We start from the raw sequence: 25308 nt of genomic DNA on the forward strand, positions 1-25308 counted from the left end.
AAAAAAAAAAAAAAAAAACCATGAAGAAATCTCTTGTCTAAAACCTGGGCGATGGCGCACTCCTATAATCCTATTACACAGGAGGCAGGCACAAGATGTTCTTGTGTCTCACTATCCCAACACCAACCTGGCCTACATAGTTTGAGCCTATCTTAGAAAAGCCGAAGGGGTTGGGGATATAGCTCAGTGGTAGAGCACTTGCCTAGTAAGCGCAAGGCCCTGGGTTCGGTCCCCAGCTCCGAAAAAAAGAACCAAAAAAAAAAAAAAAAAAAAAAAAAAAGCCGAGCCTGGGGATTTGCTTTTGTGGCAGGGCATGGGCACAGGACCTTGGATTTCTAAATAAGTAAATAAAAATGATCTCATGTCTAGAGGACTTATGTTCTAGGCTCTGACACTACCTCATACCTCAGGGTTGGTTTGTTCCTTAATTACTTATGTGTATGTGTGTGCAGGAGGGGGTATCATATCAGATCTGGAGTTGGGGTTACAGATGGTTTAAGCTTCCCAGGTAGACACTAGGAACTGACCTCAGATCCTTTGAAAGAAAAGCGAGCAAGCATTCGGAACGGCTGAGCCCCCTCTCCAGTTCCTTGTTTGTTGGTTGTTTTGTTTTTTTGAGACAGGGTTTCTCTGTATTCTTGGCTGTCCTGGAACTCACAGAGATCCTCCTGCCTCTGCCTCCCGAGTGCTGGGATTAAAGGTGTGTGCCACCACCTCCCAGTGCCTCTTTGTTTCTTAATGCTCACACATGTTGTGTCACTGAGATATACCTCTAGCTCCATTGTTTCCTCTTTTATTTATTTTGAGATAGGGTCTCAAGGTTGGGGATTTAGCTCAGTGGTAGAGCGCATTCCTAGCAAGCACAAGGCCCTGAGTTTGGTCCCCAGCTCTGAAAAAAAGAAAAAAGAAGAGAGAGAGAGAGAGAGAGAGAGAGAGAGAGAGAGAGAGAGAGAGAGAGAGAGAGAGAGAGATAGGGTCTCATGTAGCCCAGGCTAGCCTCAAAACCAAGGATAAGTTTAAATTCTTTTCCTTCCTCTGTCTTCCAAATGCTGGTCTTATAGACATGTACCACCATGGTCGCCTTCATGATCTCAGTTTACCAGGAAGGGCTTTGAGTTCAAGTTCCACCCTTTCCTTGCCTTTGTTTTGGTCTGCAATGAACTCAAGTACATGAAGTTTGTGGTACAAGGCCATTGAGAGCCATGGACCTGTGGGATTATCATCAGGTGATTTTTCAGCCTGTCCCATATGGCAAGCAGCCTGCTGCTCCAGAGTTAGACCCTCCCTCACCTTTGGAAGAGGACTGGAGGTGCTTGAAATTGAGTCACCCATAAGGAGGGACATTGAGCACAGGCCCAAGGCTCCAGGATGAGTCATCTCTTCATAGGCTAATGAGAAGTCAGATACGGGAACCCACCTCATACATCATACAAATTAGAGAACAGGAGGTCCGGAGGAGGAGGAGGGCTCTTCTGAGGTCACACAGTAAAGAGACAGACGCAAGGAGGCCTAATTCCCGACAAAGGAGGTGGGGCTAGACAGCGACAGTAGGGTGCTGTGAGGAACACATCTGCGGTTCTCCCTCTCTTTAGTTGTGGGAAAGATGTCCCAGCCACCAGCTGTTTCTATTCTAGACAACGAGAGGAGTGAGTCAATTTTCTTCTGTGCCAAGGCTCCTGACTCAGCGCTGGGAATCTTCACCGAATATGTTCTGGGAAATGTCAGGCCTTCAGAGGGCTCCCACTGAGGGCCATCTCCTAAGTGGGCGGGGAATGAAGAATAGGGTGCAGGAGGGAACGCGGGCCCAGTATGCCGCCAAGGGGAGCTATGGTGAAGGCCTGAGCAGGAAACAGTTCCCAAGCAAGGCAGTGGATTTATATGTGCAAGGAAGGAGGCTGGGTGCCAGGGCGTGGGTGTTGGTGCAAAGTGGATAGGCTGCGTGTGCAAGGGAAATGTTTGTTCGGAGGGTATGGCTCAGTGGTTGAGAATCTTCCATGGAACGCACAAGGCCCTGGATTTGTGAATCCAAGGCGGCGGGGTGGGAGTGGGGGGTGACCCAATACACAGGATAGATTTTGAGCTTGCCAGGCGGAAATGTAAGTGCATGTAACGGTACAGACCTGCAATTTTCAGCAGGTGGGAAGTGGAGACAAGAGGATCAGGACTTCCTCATAGCCTACAATAGAGAGAGCCGGGAGAGAGGGGGAGGAGAGGAATGAGAATGAGCGAGGGGAAAGGGGGGAGGGAGGGAGAGAGACCGGGAGAGACAGAGAGAGGGGAGCAGAGAGGAGGGTAGAGAGATTCTGTCAGTAAGACAGTCGGTCCATCTAAAGAGCTCACGTGCACGCCGACCGACGCAGAAGACCCACAGAGCCTTCGCCTGGGTTCCACCCCCTTGCCACGCCTCCTCAGTCGGGTGGTTTTTTTTCTTTGTAAATGTCGGCGAGGTGCTGTGCTACCATTGGCTAGCTGCTCAAAGGGGGCGGGTGTGCGGACGTTCCCGGAAGCTTAAGAGGCCCAGCGCGTGCTAGACCTGGAGCCTAAACCTGGTGGAGTGGGTGCTTAGCAACCGGGGGAGGTGCCCCGTAACGGGGTTGTAACGGGGTGTTGGGAGGAGGGGGCAGCACAGGAATTGTGGATGCTTAACAGTCCAAGGTAAGGCGATGCCTAGCAACGAGAGGGGCGCTGAGAAGTAGAGAGTAGTCCTGGACAATCTGTGGACGGCTAGCAATGGGAGAGAAGCTTAGCAACAGCGAGGGTTTTTGGGGGATTTGGGGAGGCGCTTAGGGAAAACATGAGTTCTTAGCAACGTGTGTGTGTTTGTGGGGGGTTAACTAGGAGAAACTTGGAAATCAATTAAAAGGGGAGAAGATATGAAGGTGGGGAGCTTTCAAACATGGGCGCAAAACAGGAGGCCCAGTCCTGTAATCATTATTTCTTAGGCAATGTGGCTGGAGCTAGGAGCTATGCTGCGCACGACCTGTGGACCGCTGGGCAGGGCTGTTCGTCTGCCCTGTGCGGGGGCCCTGAGACTTAGGCCCCACTGGTGGGTAAGAGGCTGGAAGAGGGGACCTCCAAGGAAAAGAGGTTGAGGGAAGCTTGGCGGCGGGGCGGGAATGATGGAGATGAATCAAAAAAAGGAGGACTAAACCTTCACTCTATTAAAATCCACTTCTCTGCAGGGGCCATGTAGGGATTGTTTGGCCCAAAGGGTTCATCAAGACCAGCCCGGAAGAGGCCTAACTGAAGATGAAATTCGTAGGGCCCGGGAGGCCAGGCTCAGGAAGGCACCCCGGCCCCAGGTATCATTGCTTCCTGTGTGACCCCTCCCCTCCCCCATGATGCACTGAAGAAGGTGGCAGCAGGTCAGCAGGGCTTTTCAGCCATTCTGTCCCCTTCCCTACCTCACACCTCTCCTCTTTCTCAGCTGAGTGATCGCTCTCGTGAACGCAAGGTGCCTGCCTCCCGCATCAGTCGCTTGGCCAGCTTTGGGGGTAGGTGTGGCACTCGGAGATCTTCGTGTGACCTAAATCAGAAACAACATTTACAGGTGAAGCAAGGGAAAGGGTGAATCAAAGAGAGGGTTAGGAGAGAGAAAGACAAGGGAAGAGGGATGGAGGCGAACACCTGCAAACCGCAGAAAAAGAAGAATGTAAACGGGAATGTTTGTTTACTGAGAAGCTGTAGTAAGCAAGGCCTTGTAAGGCGTGTGTTTATTTCTTCTGTTGATGGAGGAGAGGGCGCTGAGAGGTGAGGTGACTGGACTTTAGGTCCCACAGCAGGATTGATTAAACATGTATGAAATAAAAGTAACGTGTTGCAACCAACCCTTCAAAAAGGAAAGGAGGCAGCCAGGACACCCACCTGTAATTTCAGCAATCGGGGTATGGGTAGGAAGGAACGTGAAGAGCAAGTATTCAAGGTCATTACTGGCTACAGAGTGAGTTTGAGAGCTGGAGAGATGGCTCAGTGGTTAGAGCCCCGACTGCTCTTCCCAAGGTCCTGAGTTCAAATCCCAGCAACCACATGGTGGCTCACGACCATCTGTAATGAGATCTGATGCCCTCTTCTGATGTGTCTGAAGACAGCAATAATGTACTCATAACAGAGTGAGTTTGAGGCCACCTGCACTAGATGAGACCCTATTTAAAGGAGAGAGAGGAAAAGAAGGAGGGAGAGAGAAAGAGGAAAGGGCCAAAAGATTGAGCCACCAAGACTGGTGGTGCATGGCTGCAGGCCCAGCTGCCTGCTAGGTTACTGTAGGACTGCTTCCACCCACAAATTCAAGACCAACCTGGCATCACGAACCTTTGTCTAGGAAAGAAAGAGGAAAAAAGAAAGTAGCATATAAGAACATTTAAGTAAATATTGAATGTGTTTATACACATATGGTTTGTTTTTGAAGCAGAGTCTCACCATGCAGCCCTAGCTGGCTCGAAACCAGACTGGCCTGGAACTCAGAGATCTGCCTGCCTCGTCTCCCGAGTGCTGGGATCAAAGGCTTGTGCCACCACACACTCCCAACATGCCCCAGCACACAGATGCTTTTTGTGGTGATGTCTCCTGTAACCTGGCATCAAAGCCCCCGATTCTGACTCTGCCTTCCTGGTGTTGGGATAACAGGCCCTGGTGTCTCTTGGTCATTACAGTGTAGAGGTCTCCTTCATCACGGTTAAAGGTCCCAAAGATAAGTGCAATCGCGTGCTCTGGGTTGAACCTGGGCAGCGGTATGCCCAGGGTTTCAGAGGAGAGGGACATCCTCATTTTATGATTGGGCAGTTTATGTAACTTCTCTGAGCCTCAGTTTCTCTTTCTGCAAGATGTGAGCTTTCCTGTCAAACACGTTTCACAGAGGTGTGAGAATGAAATGCCTCAACGCTGTTGGTTCAGGAATCGCCACACAAACTATGAACACTGATCTTCTTAAGAAGATCATTGGACGCACATGCTGATACTGGTCAGACCAGGGACATAGCTCAGAATTATCTGAACTATGACAATGAATATCTTTTTCTGTCAGCTTATAAAGGAAAACAACCACAGTGAGTTCATATTGCAAGTGCAGGAAGTACCACCCAATGGTCAGCTCTGACTCAAAGATACTTTAGCCATAACAGTTCTTCATATTGACCTCTGATTTGATAGGTCTTACGTAAAACTTTGTGGAATTTCTTAAGATTAGCAAACCTCATACAGAACACAACGGGGTATGTGGTCAGCATGTCACTTCTGAGCCAAGTCCCTTCTCTGTGTCAGTGACTGGCAGGCATGTTACAGCAACAGCATGAAATATGGCTGGCAGGAGTGGAACAAAATGGCTGCAGCTATGCTGGAGGTGGGGGTCAGACGGTAACAAACACTTGAGGCTCACCGGCCATAACACAGGTGCACACTGCATGGTTGGCAAATGCCAGCTGCAAACTAGAGATGGCGACAGTAAAAGAATCAGAGTCTAGAGTGGTGGCACAGGCCTTTGATCCCAGCACTTGGGCAGAAGCAGGCAGGTCTCTCTGAGTTCTAGGCCAACCTGGTCTACATAGCCATTTCCAAGCTAGCCAGGGCTTCACAGCAAGAGCTTGTCTCCAAAAGTATACAAGAGGAGAATGGAAACAGAAGAGAAAATTAAGGAGAGAATGAAGAAGAGGCCAGGTCGGTTATATCAGATTTCAGTGAGAAGAAGGCATGGAAGATACGTGTTCTGGACATAAAGAGAAAGGCTGAGAAGACAGAACACATCTGACATTCCTGAGGCCCTGGGTTCTACCCCCAGAACCATAAGTAAAATATATATATATATATATATATATATATATATATATATATATATATAATGGATAGAAAATTAAGGGTGGAAATGGTGACATATGCCTAAAATCTCAGTACTTGAGAGGTACAAATAGCAGGCGTTCAGGTAACATAATGAGTTTAAGGCTAGCCTGGGCTACATAACGCAATTCAGAAGAAAGGAAGGGTTAAATGTGAGTCATCTCTGATAGTAGCCCTAGCTATTAGGAAAGCTTCAGCAGGGTTACAATTTCAAGGCTAACTTAAACCACATAGCTAGTTCCAGGCCATGCTGACCAACTTAGTAAAACACTGTCTTAATTATAATTTTAAAGATGCGAGGATGTAGAGTTTGGGTAGCACGTGAGACCCTGTGTTCCATCCAGAGTATCAAAAGAAAAGAAAAAACCGGGATGCAGCTCAGTTAGGAGGGTACTTGCCTACAAACTAAGCAACAGAGGGTCTCTAGACAGCATTAAGTAGAAGTGAGAGTCTATGAGAGGATCCCGGATGAGCAGCTCTCAGCTTCCTTTCTTGCTCTTCAGGGCTGGCTGTGGGCTTGGGCCTGGGAGCACTGGCCGAGGTGACCAAGAAGTCCCTGCCAGGTGGAAGTCTGCAGCATGGTGAGTAGTGATATCATCTGGGTTCATTTAGCTCCTGGCCTTGAGGGCTTGGGTTGTAGAAGGGTTTTGCTTGCAAGTGAGTGTGTGTGTGTGTGTGTGTGTGTGTGTGTGTGTGTGTGTGTGTGTGTGTGTGTGTGTGTGTGTGTGTAAAGTCAATTGTTTGGCACACAGAAGTCACATACTGACTAGTTCCCAGGACACACACCAGGTGGCTCACAACGCCCTGGAACTCCAGCTGCAGGGAATCCAGCGCCCTCTTCTGGCCGCTCCAGATTTTATGCATGCATGAAGTGCATTCATGCATACACAGGCTCACATGCACATATGCACAGACACATAAATATAAATAATAAAGAGTGTTTGGTTTTTGGATAGAGTCTCTCCGTAGCTCTGGCTGCTCTGGAACTTGCTCTGTAGACCAGGCTGGTCTCAATTTCAGAGATCCACCTGCCTCTGCCTCCCAAGTGCTGGGAGATTAAAGTTGTACACTACCACACCTAGCTTAAAAAAAAAAATCTTAAAACAATTGAGATGTTCTAGACATCAAGTCTGGCCTGGCTACAAAGCAAGCCTAGGTAACTTGGTGAAACCTCACTTCAAAATAAAAAAGGGTTTGCTATTTTTAAAAGATAGGAAAGAATTTTTTTTTTTTTTTAAGATACCTCTCTATATAGCCCTAACTGTCCTGGAACTCACTCTGTAGACCAGGCTAGCCTCAAACTCACAGAGCTCTGTCTTCCTCTGCCTTCCAAGTATTGGGATTAAAGGCATGTGCCAATAAGCCTGGTTTGCGACTAAATTTTTTGAAGACCCACCAAGTCTGGGCTGCTCAGTGGTACCTACCCAGTGTGTATAAACTCATACATGTTTCCAGTTCAAGCTCCAGTGCCTCGAAATACAGGGAGTGCTCTGAAGACAGCATTTATGTGGCTTTTGTTTATTAATACTTTATTAGAGAGGTTATACATACAAATTTAACTCCTTAAAATACATTATTTTTTATTTTTTTATTTACTTACTTACATACTTACTTACTGAGACTCTGTGGGTAACCCTGGCTGTCCTAGAACTTACGATACTGATCAGGCTGGTCTTGAACTCACAAACCTCCATCCGGAAGAGTTCTAAGACTAAAGATCTTGAGCTTCTGGTCCTTTCGCTCAGGCTGCTGAAGTGCTGCGGTTAGGGGTGTCCCCTCCCTCCGCTGTGAGCACATCTGACTTCTGTGGTTCAACTCCGTCATCGGGGTGTGCCCATGTGGCAAGTGTGTGCTCAGAGCTGTGTAGTTACTCTGCCTCTTTCCCTGGAGTTCACACCTGGAGGAGGAACCGCGCTGCTGCGGAAATGTGCTTTTCTAGAAATCGCCTCTTTGTCAGAGGGCTGTGCTGGCACATTCTCATCAGACATGTCTGAGTTCAAGTTGCTACTCCAAATTTGCCAACACTTGATGTCAGCATTTTTTTTTTTTTTTTTTTTTTGGTTCTTTTTTTCGGAGCTGGGGACCAAACCCAGGGCCTTGCGCTTCCTAGGTAAGCGCTCTACCACTGAGCTAAATCCCCAGCCCCGATGTCAGCATTTTTATGTTAGTCCCCTGGTGGCTGGGGGTTTTTTTGGTTTTGTTGGGTTTTTTTGTTTTGTTTTGTTTTGTTTTTTGTTTTTTTAGTTTTTTGTTTTTTGTTTTTTTTTTTTTTTTGAGGCAGGGTCTTCTGTAGCCCAGGCTAGTCTTTAACTTAGAGATATCCGCCTCTGCCTCTTGCCTACTGATTGCTGGGATTTCACTTCGGGTATGAATCCTCCATGCCTGGCTTCCCTTTTTTTTTTTGTTTTTTCTTTTGGCCTGTAATGTCAGTACTCAGGAAGCAGAGGCAGGAGGATTTTCTCTGAGTTTGAGTTTGAGGCTATCCTGGGCCTGGGCCACATTGTAAGTTTTTAAGATAAAAAAGTTAAATTGGAAATGGTGTAAAGTTTCCCATGCACACATTTAATCCCAACATTCGAGAGGCAGAGGCGCATAGGTTTCTAGGAGTTTGAGGCCAGCCTGGTCTACACAGAGTTCTGTCAGCCAAGGGTACATAGGAAGGCTCTTTCTGTGCATATAATACTGACACTCGCTTCTCGCTGTAGAGGGCTCCAGTCCTTTCCTTACCGAGGCCAATGCTGAGAGGATCGTACAGACCTTATGTACAGTCCGGGGAGCTGCCCTCAAGATCGGCCAAATGCTCAGCATCCAGGGTACAGCATGACCTCATCCTGACCTATGACCTCATCCCCACCCCACCCCACCCAGCCAGCAGCACCCCCTGATTTCAGGTGTTCATGGGGGACCTCTCCTCATCCTCCTCACTAATCCCCTCATCCCACTGTCTCCCAAGACAACAGCCTCATCAGCCCCCAGCTTCAGCGAGTCTTCGAGAGGGTCCGGCAGAGTGCTGACTTTATGCCCCGCTGGCAGATGATGGTGAGCATCCGGTTTGGATGGATGGTAACGTACACGTAGCTCAGCATGTAATCTGCAAAACAGTTTCTATTACGTGAAGTCCCTAGACCTGTCCCAGTCACTTCCTGTCCCTGACACACACGAGTAACATATAAGTTTGAGCTGTGATTAAAGATCATGCTAGGACATATGACACACACCTGTATAGTCTTCAGCAGTCGGCGACAGAAGCAGTAGGATCAGGAGCTCAACAGTACCCCAAGCTACATAGAGAATCCAAGGCTAGCCTGGGCTACCTTAGATCCTACCTCAGACAAACAAGCAAAATTGAAGGAGACGCTATCCTTAAATGGATGCCATCGAGCCTGGTACCAAGAAGACAGCTGTTCTGTAACTGTAAAAAGACCTAGGCTCCAGCTCCCTACCTGCCTTCCATCCGGGCTCTGCCCCTTGCCACATGCGTGACCCAGGTAGTCACCATGGCCCTCTGAGCCACTCTGTAAACCCGAACCCGAAGGAAGCCCTCTTCATCGTCATCGTGTTGGGTTGGTTTTTTTTTTTTTTTTTTTTTTCTTTTCTTTTTTTCAGAGCCGGGGACCGAACCCAGGGCCTTGCGCTTGCTAGGCAAGCGCTCTACCACTGAGCTAAATCCCCAACCCCACTGAGCTAAATCCCCAACCCCGGTTTTTTTTTTTAATGCCTTAATAATCTGGGACTCTACCAAGGAATAGTACCAGTCTTCATTAACAACCTCCCTGGGCTGCTGCTGCATATCTCTAATACCAGCCCTCAGGAGGCCGTGGAAGGTGGATGTCTTGTGAGTTTGGAGCCAGCCTGGTCTATATAGTATATTCCAGCCAATCCAGGACCTCACAGTGAGACCCTGCCTCAAAAAACAAACAGAATCAAAGTAGGTATTCCTTCAGTGGGACTCCTCTTGAGTCTAGGAGTTCGTTCTCCTTTTCCTAATTAAAGCCACGTTGATTTCCTCCACTCGAAGACAACATGAAACAATGGCACCTGTGTAACTGTAGTTATTCTCCTGTTGTTGTCTGAGAGGCTTTCTGCCTCCGTCTGCTAACCTAGGCCTAGTCCTAGAAGCTTAAGCCTCGGTACTATCTACTCTAGGCCTAGAATGTTGAACCTCCCAGACTTGCTACTTAGTAAGCTCTGACCGTTTCTACTCTTTTCTGAACTCTGGCTGGCTGGTTCAACTCAGCTGTTCTGTTCAAACTCCTCTCCCAGCTGATTTATTCAATCGGGCTTTCTCTCAGCTTCTGAATTGCTCTGCTTGGCCTCTAATTTTTTTTTTTTAAGATTTATTTATTTTGGGCTGGAGAGATGGCTCAACGGTTAAGAGCACCCGACTGCTCTTCCAGAGGTCATGAGTTCAATTCCCAGCAACCACATGGTGGCTCACAACCATCTGTAAAGAGATCTGATGCCCTCTTCTGGTGTATCTGAAGACAGCTACAGTGTACTTATATATAATAAATGAATAAATCTTTAAAAAAAAAAAAAGATTTATTTATTTTATTTATATGATTACACTGTAGCTGTTTTCAAAAACACTAGAAGAGGACATCAGATCTCATTACAGATGGTTGTGAGCCACCATGTGGTTGCTGGGAATTGAACTCAGGACCTCTGGAAGAGTAGTCAGTGCTCTTAACCACTGAGCCATCCAGGCCCCATTGGCCTCTAATTCTTAACAATCTTTTCTAATTCTCTCTTCAATCTCGCTGTAAAACTCTCCCAGTAAAACTGCCTCCTCCTCCCTCTCTGTGCTGCTCCACTCTCTCTCTCCATTCTACTACACTGCTCTCCATGAACTTCAGTGTATTCCTGTTCTGTGCTCTTCTGTACTGTCTGTCTCTCCCTTAAGTAGCTTCTCTTTCCTCTCTCTTCCTGTGAGAGTTGGGCGTATCCTATTCTGTCACATCTTTCTCTGATTCGTCACTTTGTCTGCCACTCAATTAGACATCACTTTCAAACATGTGCGTCTTTCTACCAACTAACTTTACCTTCACTGTTTGAGAGTGAAGGTGTGTACTAAGGGCCTGTCTGTATTCCAGCCAGAGGGATTAAAGGTGTGTGCCAAGGCTGAGCCTCACCACAACTGGGCAATGTCGAAGTTCACAGTAGGATCGAATATCCTCAACACACCTGGCTGGTTGGTCACCTAGGCCTCAGTTTCCACATCTGTAAAACAGTCTATCAGCCAACAGTGAACCCCAGGGTTGTTGACACAACACGCTCCCTAACTAACGCAGCACACCAGTACAGGGAGTGGAGTCAGCTGCCAGGAATCATAATGGTGACTGTCATGTGTGCTCCTTTCAGAAAGTTCTAGAAGAGGAGCTAGGCAAGGACTGGCAGGACAAGGTGGCCTCCCTGGAGGAGGTGCCCTTTGCTGCTGCCTCCATCGGGCAGGTACACCAAGGCGTGCTGAAGGACGGGACTGAGGTGGCTGTGAAGATCCAGGTGAGGAGGGGGGTGGGCAGGGCTGGGGGGGGCAACATCCTGTCCCCAAGGCATGGGTGACTCCTGACCCCCCTCCTCCCTCCTGACAGTACCCAGGTGTTGCCGAGAGCATCCAGAGTGACGTGCAGAACCTGCTGGCCCTGCTCAAGATGAGTGTGGGACTACCAGAGGGTGAGGTGCCCCCTGGTGCCCCCACCCCGAGGGAGGGATGCTTAAAGAGAGGAGGTGGGGCCAGGCTGAGGACAGACAGCACTGTAAGTATACATACCTCACACGGGGACAGGAGGATGCCGAGCAGGGGAAATCCAGAGAGAGTGAGTGTGTGACATAGCGACAAAGAAATAAGCCCAGATCAAATGCGCAGGCAGGCAGGCAGGCAGGCAGACAGACAGACAGACAGACAGACAGACAGGTATACAGTATGCAGGGGAACCACAGAAGCAGAGGAGACAACTTGGTAGGCAGCATGTCTGGGTTGGGTCACGTGAAGACAGAGCGAGGTGTGTTCGTGGGAAGAAAGGAAGTAGAGGCAGGCCTGGAGGCCAGGTGAGAGGCAGCGGGCAGTGGGAGGGCGGGCAGAGTCGAGAGGTGAGGATGGCTGCAGATAGAGCTGGGTAGATCTCTGGTACCAAATAGGGTGTGGTAGTACACAAGGGACCCCAGTGCTCAGGAGGGGAAGATCAGAAGTTCAAGGTTATCCTTAGCTAACTGGCCAGTGAAAAGAGCTGCTTCAGGCTTGAGGCTGGAACAGTTCTTGTGGCAGAGCCAAGCCCAGGAGACAGAGACCACAGCTCTGGGAAAGACAGAGAGAAGATGAATCTTAGATGTGGTGGGTAAACTGGGTCTGGTGGCTCTCACTTTTTTTTTTAAATATTTATTCATTTACTTATAATTACACTGTAGCTGTCTTCAGACACACCAGAAGAGAGGGCATCGGATCTCATTACAGATGGTTGTGAGCCACCATATGGTTGCTGGGATTTGAACTCAGGACCTCTGGAAGAACAGTCAGTGCTCTTAACCACTGAGCCATCTCTCTAGCCCTCACACTTATAACCTTAGCACTGGGCAATCTGAGACAGGAAGATTGCCAAAAGTTGGGGTCAACTCTGGACTATACAGAGAGACTCTATCTCAAATGCAAAGCCAAATAAATGTTGTGGTAAGTCTGTAATCCAGGATTTGGCAGGCGGAAGCAGGAGGATCAGGAGATCAAGGCCAGCCTTGGCTACTTACTGAGTTGGAGGCCAGTCTGGACTACATAAGAGCCTGCCCTTAAAAACAAAAAGAAAAAAGAAAAAGAAAAGGAGTAAAAGAGGGGTGGGGATGGGCTGGAGAGATGGCTCAGCAGTTAAGAGCACTGACTGCTCTTCCAGAGGTCCTGAGTTCAAATCCCAGCACCCATGTGGTGGCTCACAACCATCTGTAATGGGATCCGATGCCCTCTTCTGGTGTGTCTGAAGACAGCGACAGTGTACGCATATCAATAAAATAAATCTTAAAAAAAAAAGAAGAGGGGTGGGGGGGTGGGCAGAAGTCTAGACAAAGGTGCGTGGGACAGTGAGAGACTTAGAAGTGTATGAGGCGGGGTTGGGGATTTAGCTCAGTGGTAGAGCGCTTGCCTAGGAAGCGCAAGGCCCTGGGTTTGGTCCCCAGCTCCGAAAAAAAAGAACCAAAAAAAAAAAAAAAAAAAGAAGTGTATGAGGACCAGAGAGGACACAGGTTGGGAGCCCGAGGGTTCAGGCTGGGAACAGGCAGCCATTCTCAGCCACCCTGGCTTGCCCTCTCCCCTCCCAGGCCTGTTTGCTGAGCAGAGCCTGCAGACCTTGCAGCAAGAGCTGGCTTGGGAATGTGACTACCGCAGAGAAGCCGCCTGTGCCCAGACCTTCAAGTAAGCTGACACCCCTGCAAGCTCCTGAGGGATCCCTTCCCTCTCTCCTGGGCTGGGATGAATGTGGTGCTCTCCAGCCTCTGGCAGTCAGAACGGCAGACTTCCTTATCCTTGCATGGCCTCTGTCAAATGCACATCTGCTGTGGTCTCACAAAGAGGCTTGGCTGCTAACTGAGGAGGGGTCAGCCTTCTGCATGGTACAGCAGGAGAACACCGGCTCCAGACAGAAAAATAGTGTTAACATCTGGGAAGTTACGGTCTCACTCTGTAGCTCTGACTGGCATGGACCTTGAACTGCCTCTGTCCCCCAAGAGCATATGTCCGCATGCCAGCTCAACTTTAATTTACTTTTACATTTTTATTTAAACCAAATATGGAGATATACACCACTTGACAATCAGAAGCAAGTGGATTTCTGTGAGTTCAAGCCCAGCCTCATCTACATTAGGGAGTTCCGGACCAGCCAGGGCTACATGGCTACATGGTGAAACCCTGTTTCAAAATAACAATAACAAAAACCCCAAAAAATTCTGGAAAAAAAAAAAGAAAAGAAAATTTTGTCTTTATATATGTGAGTACACTGTTGCTGTCTTCAGACACACTAGAAGAGGGCATTAGATCTCATTACAGATGGCTGTGAGCCACCATGTGGTTGCTGGGAATTGAACTCACCATGTCTAGAAGAGCAGTCAGTGCTCTAACCACTGAGCCATCTCTCCACCCCACCCTACCCCCATTTTTTTAGTTTTTTTTTTTTTCCCCCACGTGGAAAGGTTTAATGAGAAAAGAGTAGAAGAAGGGAAGAGTAGAGGTGGGCCATGGGCATGGAAGGAGGGGAGGGGGGAGGGGAGTGGGGACAGAAGGGACAAAGGGGAAGAGGGCAAGAGCAAGGAGCAAGAGAGTTTTAGTTTGTGTATTGATTTTTTTTTTTTTGCCTGCATATATGTCTGTGCACAATATGCATGCAGTACCCACAGAGACCAGAAGAGGGTGTTGAATTTATGGATGGCTGTGAACCACCATGGGTGCTGGGAATCGAACCTGTGCCCTCTGGAAGAGCAGCCAGAGCTTTACACCAGAGCTGACTCTCATGCCCCTCAACCTTACTTTTTGAGATATCGTCTCTTGCTGAACCTAGAGCTCTGGTTTTGCTAGACTGGCTAGCCAGCAAGCCCCGGGGTCCTCCTGTGTCCACCTCCTTGGTGCTAGAATTACTGTACTTGCTGCCTTTCACGGCTGTTTTACATGGCTCTGGAGATCAAATTCAAATCCTTATGCTGTGTGGCAAACAGCTTACCAGCTGAGCCACGTCCTCTACCCCCAAAAGAACCTCTATGTTCGCATACCCAGCGACCCCGCCACTGCCCTCCGTGATAAATTCTGTATGGACATTATATCAGAGTTTTCTAGACTGCTCAGAGCACCAATGTGTGCAAGTCCCAACCTGGAGACCCAAGTCTGAAATCTGTTCAGCAGGGTGGATAAGTAAGTTGCGGTGGGGTTCTTGTTTTAAGACAGGATCTCACCATGTATCCCTGGCTGGCCTCGAACTTGCATCATTCTGACTCTGCCTCCCAAGTGCTGGGATTACAGGTGTACCCTGTACCTGGCTTTTATGGTGTTTTTGATACTACTGGTTGGATCTCTCTCTCTTAAAATTTTTTATAATTTTGTGAGACTAAATATATGTGAGACTTTGAACTCCCCTGGAACTAGAATTACAGGCAGTTGTGAGCCACCCAATCTGGGTGCTGGGAACGGAACTTGAGCCCTCTCGAAGAACAGCAAACATGCTCATGCTCCCCCACTGCCGCTGAGCCACCAGCCAACTCCCTCCCCAAACCCCTCTTCTTTTTTTTTTTTTTTTGAGATAGGATCTCAATCTGTGGCCCCAGCTGGTCTCAAACTCACTGTGTGGCTGTGCTAGCATTGTCCTGACTCTGCTGCCTCTACCTCTCCACTGCTAGGATTATATGCATGGGCCACCACATCAGAGTCTTGATGCCAGAGTAGTTTATGGCAGGGCGCACGAACGGACTACAGCTAATAGAGAACAGTGTGGCTACGCCTGGGGGTTGTGGTCGTGCACAACAATTAAGGACAACTCAAGTCTGAGGGTGTAGCTTACTTGGTGTTGGCGTAGCATACATCAATCACACTCTGATACATCAGGCACGCTCTGAGGCTGATCCTCAGCACCCCATAAGCCTGGTATGGAGGTTCGTGCCTGTAATCCTAGCACTCAAGAGGTAGAAGCCAGAAGTTCAAGGTCATCCTCAGCAATGTAGCTGAGTTTGAGGCCAGCCTGGGCTACATGAGACACCATCTCAAAAAAGCAAAACAAACCAACAAACAGACCCCAGAGCTCATAAGTTGGCTGTGTCTCCCAGCATGGCAAGCTGGGTGACAGGGAGGAGGCAGTCCAGACAGCAGTCACACAAGGCCCTGATGTCCTGGGCCCTGATGACTATGGGCTTCAGTCTCGGGTCAGCCCTTGCAAGGCTGTGTGGCCTGATTCCATTCAGTAGCCTCAGGAGAGTGCTCTCCTAGGGGAGGTGTGCTGATTAGTGCTTAGTACAAGCCTGGCCTTGGAGAAGTCGAGCCAGTACCAGAGACCTCATAACTAGGACTACATACCAACCTGAAGTGGGACCCCGCAAGGCAGAGTGACACTTGGTGACAGGCCAGAGCAACCCTGTTCAGGATCTGATGCCCTTGTCCCAGGATCCCCCAAAACCTTCTTATGCCTGCCTGCCCACCTGTCTGCCCCCACTCAACTTCTTCACCTGCTGTGGGAGGCCTGTGGAGGCCAGAGAACAGCCTTACGTGGGTGTCCATCTGTTCTTTGAGACAGAACCTCTCTCTGGCCCAGAACTGGACAGACGAGACTGGATGGCCATCAAGCCCCATGGCTAGGATTACAAAAGTGTGCCCCTCTTGACTTTTGTAGGATCTGGTGGTAAAACATGATTCCTCATGCTTATGTGGTAAGCTCTTTTTTTTTTTTTTTTTTTTTTTTCCGGAGCTGGGAACCGAACCCAGGTAAGCCCTTTTCTAATGGAGCTGTCTCCTTGCCCCTGTGGTTTTGAGGATAGAATGCCATGTAGCCCGGGCTGGCCTCAAACTCCCTATGTAGCTGAGGATACCCTTGAACTCTACTCTCAGGTTCAGATGTGTACCACCACACCTGAGTTTTAATGGCAGACTATTACATGACAGGAAACACTGCCACCATAACAGTGCAACAGTCAGTCTGCTGAAGTGGAGTGGAGTGTGATACATCCTGTACCCTGTGTGCCATGCATGTGCTTCGGCCTCAGCTCCCAGTTGCTGGGACTACAGGTGTGCACCACCACATCTGGGTCAGAGAAGGAGCCTCCAATTTATCTACCACTGTCTAGAGTCCAGGGCCCTCCTCTATGTACAGGGGACACATTCCTAGATGCCCCCAGTGGATACCTGAAACCCAGTTAGTTCCCCATCCTGGTAGACTTTTCCCCTGTGAGTGCCTGTGGTGGGATCACCCTCACAGGCTAGACATGTTCCCTGCTGCAGCAAGCATATGTCACTAGGAAGACTTGTGTTCCAGGCGTCTGCCCACGAGATGAATACCTTTCCACCTTTGTTCAGACTGTCATCCTCCTGCCTCAGTCTTCTCGTGCAGGGACTGCAAGCCTGCTCCATTTCACAGGGTGCCTCAGTCACGCACGGTGGGCATATAACTCTTGCAGTTTGTGGTAAAACTGGCACAGATTCCTTCTTCCTTCACCATGATTTCACGCAGATTTGTTCTCACTAAGAATCTTGATGGACCATGGCTTTCTTTATTCTCTTCATTGAACCTGGGCATTTTACCTTCTCGCTTAAAGGTACCACTGTGTGGGCTGGTGATGGCTCCTCAGTTAAAGAGCTTGCCACTCGACCCAATGGTCTGGACAGGATCCCCAGGACCCAGAGAGTGGAAAGAGAGAACTGATGCCCACAGGGTTATCCCCGGTCGCACGCACGCACGCATGCATGCACACACACAAGCACTTAATAAATGTAAAAACAATGAAAGAAAAAATTAGCCAGTCATCATCCTCCTGTAAGCAGCCCTAACAACGCTCATTTTTAAAAGACAAGAAAGTAGAAGGATGAATCGTGAAGTGGGGACCAGCAGATATGGGGGAGACGAGGGAGGGTGACTAAAATACATCCTGTGCGTGTGCCTGTGTGTATGTGGTGTGTGTGGAAATGCCACAATGAAACCCACTGTGTATAACTAATACATATGAATTGAAAGACAAAACATTTTAGAAAAAGAAGAAAAGGCGTTTTAGCCCTTCACTGGCATATCTGAGACGCCAGCATTCCTGCTCTTGCTTTAGGACCATTATTAAGTAAATTCAAGGTGACTTGGACACTGCCAATGTAATATTGTAACAGTTATGATGCTGAAATGGCTAAGCACTCTTAGAAGGGAAGTGTATTAGACCGTGTGTGCCATGCATATACTGGACGAGGAGAGGATTCGTGTTCCGAACAGGATGGAGGTGGATTTATCATACTGCTCAGCGTGGTATTCAGTTTCAAATTTTTTTAATTTACTTCTGGAATTTTCCTTTTTTTAAAAAAAAATATTGAAGTTTCTTTTTATTATATGGATGTTTTTTGCTTGTGTGTATACCATGTACATGCAGTGCCCTCAGAGGCCAGAAGAGGTCATCAGATCCCCTGGAATTGGAGTTAACAGATTATGAGCCACCATTATGGGTATTGGGAACAGAACCCAGATCCTCTGGAAGAGCAGCCAGTGCTCTTAACCACTGAGCCATCTCTCCAGTTCGCCTTGCCCTGGCCCCTGTTCTCTTGATTGCTTTTTGAAACAGAATCTTATGCACCATGGCTGGCCTGGAACGTGCTGTGTCACAGGAGTTGGGCCTGAGGCCCAGACCTCGTTCCTCCATGCTCCAGTGCTAGGCTTATAGACACACACTACCATGTACAGCTTAGAGTTCTCCATTTAATATTTTTAGACCAAGGTTTACCACAAGTAACTGAAATGTTGGAATAGGATTCTTTAGTGGTCCCAAGGAATGACCAGTGGTTATCACTGTAGAGCCATAAAGTAAGGACTCTTTAATAAAGAATGTGTAATATTTATTATTTAGTGTGTGTGTGTGTGTGTACATATGTGTACACGCAGTGTACAAGTGCTGTAACACACATGTGGAAGTCAGAGGACAACTTTTAAGACTCTGTGGGCCCTGGGATCTAACTCAGGTCACATGCTTTGGGACAAATGCCTTTATCCTCTAAGGCATCTCACTGGCCATAAAATAGTTATTTTTTTAAGTGATGTGTGAACTAAATACTCTGAGCTCATCATCAAGTAACCAGAAGAAGGTCAGGGAGGGTTAGTACGAGTGACGTGGTAACTAGGTTTCCAGCCACACCCAGTTAATAGACTACACAGTGCTACAATGTCTGTCCAGTGCCAGTCCAGCCAGATATTAGCTGTCACCCAAGGAAGCCAGGCCAGAGAAGGGGGGTGGGGGAGTGTGGGAAGGAAAGCCTAGAGCAAGATGGCCCAAAGGACTTCCAGTAAAATGGTCAGTTCAAACCAAGCCTCTGGGCTCTAAAGCATGAAGTCTCTCATTCCTTGCCCTTTTCCTATCCCAGGAAGCTCTTGGCTGATGACCCCTTCTTCCGAGTACCAGCTGTGGTAGAGGAGTTATGCACCACACGGGTGCTGGGCATGGAGCTGGCTGGGGGAATCCCTCTAGACCAGTGCCAGGGCCTGAGCCAGGACATCCGGAATCAGGTACATCCCTTGTGGAATGGGACCAGGAGCAGCCAGGCATGCACCCACTCTCCTGGCCAGGACCTCACTGGCATCTTCTTGTTCCTCCAGATTTGCTTCCAGCTCCTGAGGCTGTGTCTGCGGGAGCTGTTTGAGTTCAGATTCATGCAAACAGATCCCAACTGGGCCAACTTCCTGTATGATGCCTCCAGCCACAAGGTTGGTTCTTTATGACATTGGCTAGCTGCTATGAAAAGCATTTTGCCAAGGGCCAGTGGTGGCTTTCTGGGTAAAGATGCTACCAAGCCCGACGACTCTAACGTCAGTGCACAGGAGGGTGATGGGAGGAGTGTCATCTGCCCTCCGCACATGTGCCGCACATAATATAATACATAATAACATAATACATACCAAATGGAAAAAGGGGGGGCTGGAGGGATGGCTCAGTGGTTACCTTACAGAGGGACGTGAGTCACTTCCCAGCATCCGCACAGTGGCTCACAACCATCTGTAACTCCAGTTTCAGGGGATTCCAGTACCCCCTTCTACATCGGTGGCATCAGGCATCAAGTGGTGCACAGAAATACATGCAGGCAGAACATCCATCCACATATAATGAATCTTTTAAAAAATATAAATGGACCAAAGAGATGAACCAGAACTAACACCATGATAGGGAAACTACAAGCCATGTAGGTCCAAAGTAGAAATTACAGGACAATTACAGTAAACGCTATTGGAAGGTTTTGGGGAGCAGGGTCTCGCTATGTAGCTGGTGCCAAATTCCTATTCCTGTTTCACCTGGAATTGCAGACATTTATCTCCAGGCCTGGCATCTCTGAATACACAGAACTTTAAGTTATGGAGCTGTTGCCAGATGTGTTCTGTGCCTTCATATAGGTGTGGAAGATATGCGTGGGAATTTCAGGAAATTTTAATTTTTAAAATCACTGTTTTAGTATTTTCTGTGTATGGGTACTTTGCATAGGTGTGTGTGCACCATGTGTATGCAGTGACCGAGGAGACCAGGAGAGGGTGTTGGATCCCCTGGAACTGTGATTACAGACAGTTGTCAGCCACTATGTGGGTACTGGGAATCGAACCAGAGTCCTCTGAAAGACCAGTCAGCGCTCTTAACCACTGAGCCATCTGCAGTACTGAGGAAATGATTTAATGCTATTAGTTCCTGACAAGTAGTGACTTTGGAGAGGGTCCTGGGGGTGAGGGAGGAATAAACCTCTGTGGGGTAGTATTTTAAGCTGGTTAGTAGGATTTGTGGGTATTCATTTAATTTCTCAGATGTCATTCTCTGGGGTATGTTATGGGCCCAAGACTTACATTAAAGCCAAATAAGCTAGGCATGGCGGTACCCACTTTTAATCCTAGTACCCCAGAGGCAGAGGCAGCCTGGAATGTCATGAAACCTGGTTTTAAAAGGAAAAAAAAAAAAAAAACCCAACAACAAAAAGAAGGCTAGCAGTAAAGATCAGACCGGCCTAGATTGTACCAGTGGGTGGTTGATATGGTGTTTGCCTGTGGTCACCAATGAGGGTGTAGAGGTGTGGCTCAGTAGCAGGGGTGGGGCTGGCAGGAGAGAGGAAAAGGCATCCTGGCCGCTGCAGTGGGCAGTGGGGATGCTAACAGCTCCCCACCTTCCCGTCCTCCGTTGTTCCCAGGTGACTCTACTGGACTTTGGTGCAAGCCGGGCCTTTGGAACAGAGTTCACGGACCATTACATTGAGGTGAGCATAAATCCTAAAGGGTCAGGGCTCAAGCCAGGTAGGGAGGACAGGAGAAGCAAACCCACAGTACAGGGCCTGGGCATCCTGCGCCTCACAGGAAGCTGGACCATTCAGGGAATGCTTCCTCACCTCCTCTGTCCTTCCCTTCTTCCTCCCAAGTGAGTCAGTGGCAGCAGCTGCACAGACCATCCCACGTGTCCACACAGCTTGGCTTCCATCCATCCGACATTCTCTGACAGCCCCTCGGTGCCCCGCTCTATTCTGGATGATGCTGGTGACAGTTGTGATAGTTGTCTCCCCATCACAGCCCAGTCTGTGTCCCATGGCAGTGGACAGTGTCTTAGTTAGTGTTTCCATTGCTGTGAAGAGACATGACCAAGGCAAGTCTTACAAAAGAAAGCATTTAGTTGGGGTCTCGCCTACTGTTTCAGGGCTTAGTCCGTTGTCAAGGCAGGAAGCATGGTGGCAAGCAGGTGTGATTGAGCTACATCCAGATCCACAGGTACAGACAGACGGACACATCAAAACCCACACCCCACCCTTCCCTGTGACATACTTCCAACAAAGCCACAGCTATTCTGACAACACCTCTTAATCTTTCAAGCCCTTCAAAGAATTCCATTCTCTGGTGACTTAGCATCAAATATATGAGTCTGTGGGGACCATTCTCAAAGGACCACAGAGGGAACTAGGAAAGTCCTTTGTACATGGTAGTGCTTCTGAGGAGAAATGGTCATTTTAGGGCTGGAGAGATGGCTCAGTGGTTAAGAGCACTTGTTGGCCCTACAGAGGACCAGAATCTCAGTCACAGTCTTGCTCATAGTTCCAGAGGGTGACCGTGACCATGACCATGATGAAGGCAGGAGCATGGCAGGACCCAGGTGTGGCATTGTAGCAATAGACAAAGAGCTCCTGTTTGATCTCCAAGCAGAAGGCAGAAAGAGCTAACCCAGCCTGGTGTGGGCTTTTGAAGCCTCTGAGTCATGCCCCAGTAGCACACCTCCTCCAACAAGGCCACACCTCCTAGTCCTTCCCAAACAGTTCCACCGACTGCGGACCAGGTGATCAGTATTCAACTATATGAGCCTATGCAGCCATGCTCATCTAAACCACCACACCGAACCAGCACCAATAAGGGCTCAATTCAGCAAGCAGGGCATCAAGAGCCTTTCTCTGTCCAGAAGTTGGGTGGAGCCAAGACATCCTGGGTCCTGCCTTGGGGCCCTCTGCAGTAGGCACTCTTACCTCCTGAGGTGCTTCAGGAAGGGCTTGAGGAGAAGAGAAGCAATGGAGTTGAAAAATTTCCCCTGAGTAGCAAAGACCCTCAAGACTGGGGACTGACCTCAGGGGAGCTGTGAGAAGTTACAGAGGAGCCCGCTGGGAGGGAGACCCCATAGACATAGGGCCACAGTGCAAATGGCCTTGAAGACAGAGGAGAAAAATGTGAGACAAGGCTGAAGGCTCTGGCCTGAGAACTTTTAAGACCACCCCTAGCTGTTGACAAGGACGAATTCGGTGGCGTACACCACCACGACCACACTCCACACTCACCCACACAGGCCATTTGAGGCACAAAGCCAAGGCTCCACAAGCACTTGAACCATCTTATTTCTCATCAACATTGCCTGCCCAAAACTTGGGCCACCTAAACTTTTTCCAATTAAAACAGAAACAAACAAACCTGTTGGATGGATGTGGTGGCCTATAATCAGCATAATTGGGAGCTCAATTAGGACAGGAGAATCATGAGTTCAAGGCCAGTCTGGGTTTCATATCGAGACCCTATTTGCTTGTTTGTATTTGTGCGCGCGCGCGCGCGCGCGCGTGTGTGTGTGTGTGTGTGTGTGTGTGTGTATACACATGTACACACATACCCTTGTGCACTGTGGGGACACATGGGGAGGTCAAAGGAAAATCTGCAAGAATCAGTTCTCTTTACCCCATATGGGGACCTGAGGAACAAATTCAGGTCATCTGACTTGTCAGCACCTCTGTTAGCTACCCTGCCTTTAAAGAAAGAAAGGGAGAAAGAAAAGGAGGACCACCCCATTAATATGGAGCCATAATGGATGACCAGACAAGTCACAGGCAGAGGGAGCTGTAGCAGAATTAAGGCCACCCTCCCAGAGGGTGGTGCAGTGGGTCAGGGCTGGACAGATTCCTTTCCCTGCTCTGAGCCCACCTCTTCTGCACAGGGACCCTGGCACCCAGTGACAGATACTTTCTCTGCAGGCACAGTGCTGAGCCCCATACAGTGACCCCACGCAGAACCAAAGCTCCTTACTCCCACAGAACCCATTTCACAGATGAGAAGGCAGAGGCCAGCTACAGTTTATCTAGAGTCCTCTAAAGCCAGGGGAGCTGGTACAGGTGCGTCAATGCCTCCCTCTGCAGAACTGGATGGGAACTGAGCTCTATACCCAGCATCCTCAGTGCCTTGTCTCTAGACCAGAGCTGCCACTGCACCCAGCTGGGATTCACCCAAGAGGCTCAAAGCCCAATGGGGAAGATAGCCCTCAGGCAACCTAGGATGCCGGTCCATCCTTGTCTAGTGTCTGGAACCATCAACAGATGTGACACTCTCCTCTGGGCCACCCATGTGGCAGCTTCTCAATGGATGGCAGAGCCCCTGACCATTTCTTCCTGCAGGCTCTCCTGAGGGAGATAGAGCAGGGACAGAGTTGGGCAAAATATCCCGTCCCCACTTCCCTCCCTTCCTCCTCCCCTTTTTTAGCAGTGTTCCTTGGTAGTCCAGGCTGGCTTTGAACTCATAATCATGTCCCTGCCTCCTGAATACTAGGATTGTAGCTATGTACTGCTGTACCCTTCAGGCTGGTATTTCCTATTATCTAGAACCTCCCTTGTAGGCTGGTGTGGTGGTACAGACCCCTAATCCTTCAGCTCCCAGCTGGTGGGGGCAGGAAGATCAGGAGTGAGTTCGTGGTTATCCTCAGCTACACAGTGAGTTCAAGATAGTGTAGGCTGTATCAGACTCTGCCCCAAAGCAAAAGCAAGAACCCCAGAGCCTCCCTTGACCTACGCTGGTCTTTGTCCTCTGACATTCCAGGTGGTGAAGGCTGCAGCAGATGGGGACAGAGATCGAGTTCTCCAGAAATCCCAGGACCTCAAATTCCTTACAGGCTTTGAAACCAAGGTTGGTTACCACTGAGCAGAAGGGGGCTGGTGTGTTTGTGACTGTTTTCTTTAGGGGGCTAATTTGTTTCAGGACTGAGCAACTGGAGAAAGGAGGGGGTGGGGGTAGGTAGAGACTTCTACCCCAGGGCAGTGAGGTTACTGGCTACACTAGCTTATTCTGAGGAGCCCCAGGTGGGGAATGGGGAGTGCTATTTGAGAAATACAGGGGTTACTTGCCTGTAGAAAGGTGGAGCTCTTGGAGACAGGGGGCATGCTGTGGATAAGGGGCGACTATTACTACTCTTAGGGGATCTTGGGCCAGCAATGCAAACCTTCCACCACTGAGCCACTCCTCCCAGCCCCTCACTGGTGGATTCTAGGCAAGCTCTACCAGTGAGTCACGCCCCAGCCCTTGCAGCTTGCCTCTTCAGAAGTAATCAGAGGACATTATGTCCGTCTGGATGCATCTGCCATCCCCACCCTAGGCATTCTCTGACGCCCACGTCGAGGCAGTGATGATCCTTGGGGAGCCCTTTGCTGCTTCAGGCTCCTATGACTTCGGTGCTGGAGAGACTGCTCGCCGAATACAGGGCCTCATCCCAGTGTTGCTTCGGCACCGGCTTCGCCCACCGCCTGAGGAGACCTATGCTCTACACCGCAAGCTAGCTGGGGCTTTCTTAGCCTGTGCCCGTCTCCACGCCCACATCGCCTGCCGGGACCTCTTCCAAGATACCTACCACCGCTACTGGGCCAGTCGCCAGACATTGCCACTGCCAGCAGCCTCCTGACTAGGGACCTCTCTGCCGACCCACCATGACAGATTCCAGTGGGGGAGACCAGCTCCACAGCGGGCGGTCCCCTCCTATGTCCTAGTCCCAGAGCTTAGTTTTTTGCCTTGGATCTTCATACCCCTGGAGTTAGCTCCCTGATCCAAAGTGAGCATCCTTAAATTCTGAGGCTGAGAGTCAGCAGAATCCTGCCACCATCTAAGTGAGCCCTTGGCCTCTTCATAGGGTCCACTCGCATGTGGAGGAGGCGCCCCTCGGCCCCAGGTCTTCCAGGATCCGCAGGCAAAAGGGGAGATAGCTATTGGAGGCGGTCCTCACCTTTGCCTCCCTTGCTTCTCTACCAGCTGCCTTCTTCCCGGGTTCCAGCCTGTGTATTGGAGGATGGGGGTGGGTGCTGATCCTTCCCTCCGAATAAAGGCACCCTTTCCCTACCCCCAACTCTTTTCTCTCTGTGCTAAGGGGGAGGAGCTCACAGGGAGCTCCAGGTGCAGATGGCCAGACACCCCCCCCCTCTTGTTTAGGACCATCTGTTGCGGGGAACCTCCTCCGCCCCCCCCCCCACTTGCTGACCACCTGCTCCAAGGGCTGTGGCAGCTGAGAAGTACCCTCCTATCACATACCCCATCCCCCCAGCCCCCC

At 49.3% G+C, this 25308-nt stretch overlaps 1 protein-coding gene across 8 annotated transcripts; it reads left to right on the top strand.

Moving 5' to 3' along the window:
* Positions 1-1520: 1520 nt before the first annotated feature.
* On the top strand, positions 1521-25102 carry Coq8b (coenzyme Q8B). 8 transcript variants are annotated; one of them, XM_017589119.3, is made up of 15 exons: positions 1524-1646; positions 2943-3050; positions 3183-3302; positions 3428-3494; positions 6330-6407; positions 8532-8639; positions 8780-8865; positions 11188-11328; positions 11418-11499; positions 13126-13219; positions 18884-19025; positions 19116-19223; positions 20681-20746; positions 23814-23900; positions 24367-25100. In XM_017589119.3, the coding sequence occupies exons 2-15, from the start codon at positions 2946-2948 to the stop codon at positions 24667-24669; spliced, it is 1587 nt and encodes a 528-aa protein (XP_017444608.1). In that variant the 5' UTR covers positions 1524-1646; positions 2943-2945; the 3' UTR covers positions 24670-25100. The 8 variants fall into 8 exon arrangements, 7 of the variants coding, with proteins under 7 accessions (XP_063117468.1, XP_017444608.1, XP_038967453.1 ...); XR_005505196.2 differs by lacking the exons at positions 1524-1646; positions 24367-25100 and adding exons at positions 2325-2655; positions 22979-23116 and having other exon boundaries at positions 23814-23892; NM_001012065.1 differs by lacking the exon at positions 1524-1646 and adding an exon at positions 2583-2655 and having other exon boundaries at positions 24367-25102.
* The last annotated feature ends 206 nt before the right edge of the window (positions 25103-25308 follow it).

The sequence above is a fragment of the Rattus norvegicus genome, chromosome 1 (assembly GCF_036323735.1).
Source record: "Rattus norvegicus strain BN/NHsdMcwi chromosome 1, GRCr8, whole genome shotgun sequence".
Classification (NCBI taxonomy): domain Eukaryota; kingdom Metazoa; phylum Chordata; class Mammalia; order Rodentia; family Muridae; genus Rattus; species Rattus norvegicus.

Coding starts and splice junctions, on each gene's coding strand:
- Coq8b (XM_017589119.3), top strand. CDS start 2,946: ATGTGGCTGGAGCTAGGAGCTATGCTGCGCACGACCTGTGGACCGCTG. Junction 11,329..11,417: donor AGGTGGCTGTGAAGATCCAG/GTGAGGAGGGGG, acceptor CCCTCCTGACAG/TACCCAGGTGTTGCCGAGAG. Junction 23,901..24,366: donor TTACAGGCTTTGAAACCAAG/GTTGGTTACCAC, acceptor TCCCCACCCTAG/GCATTCTCTGACGCCCACGT.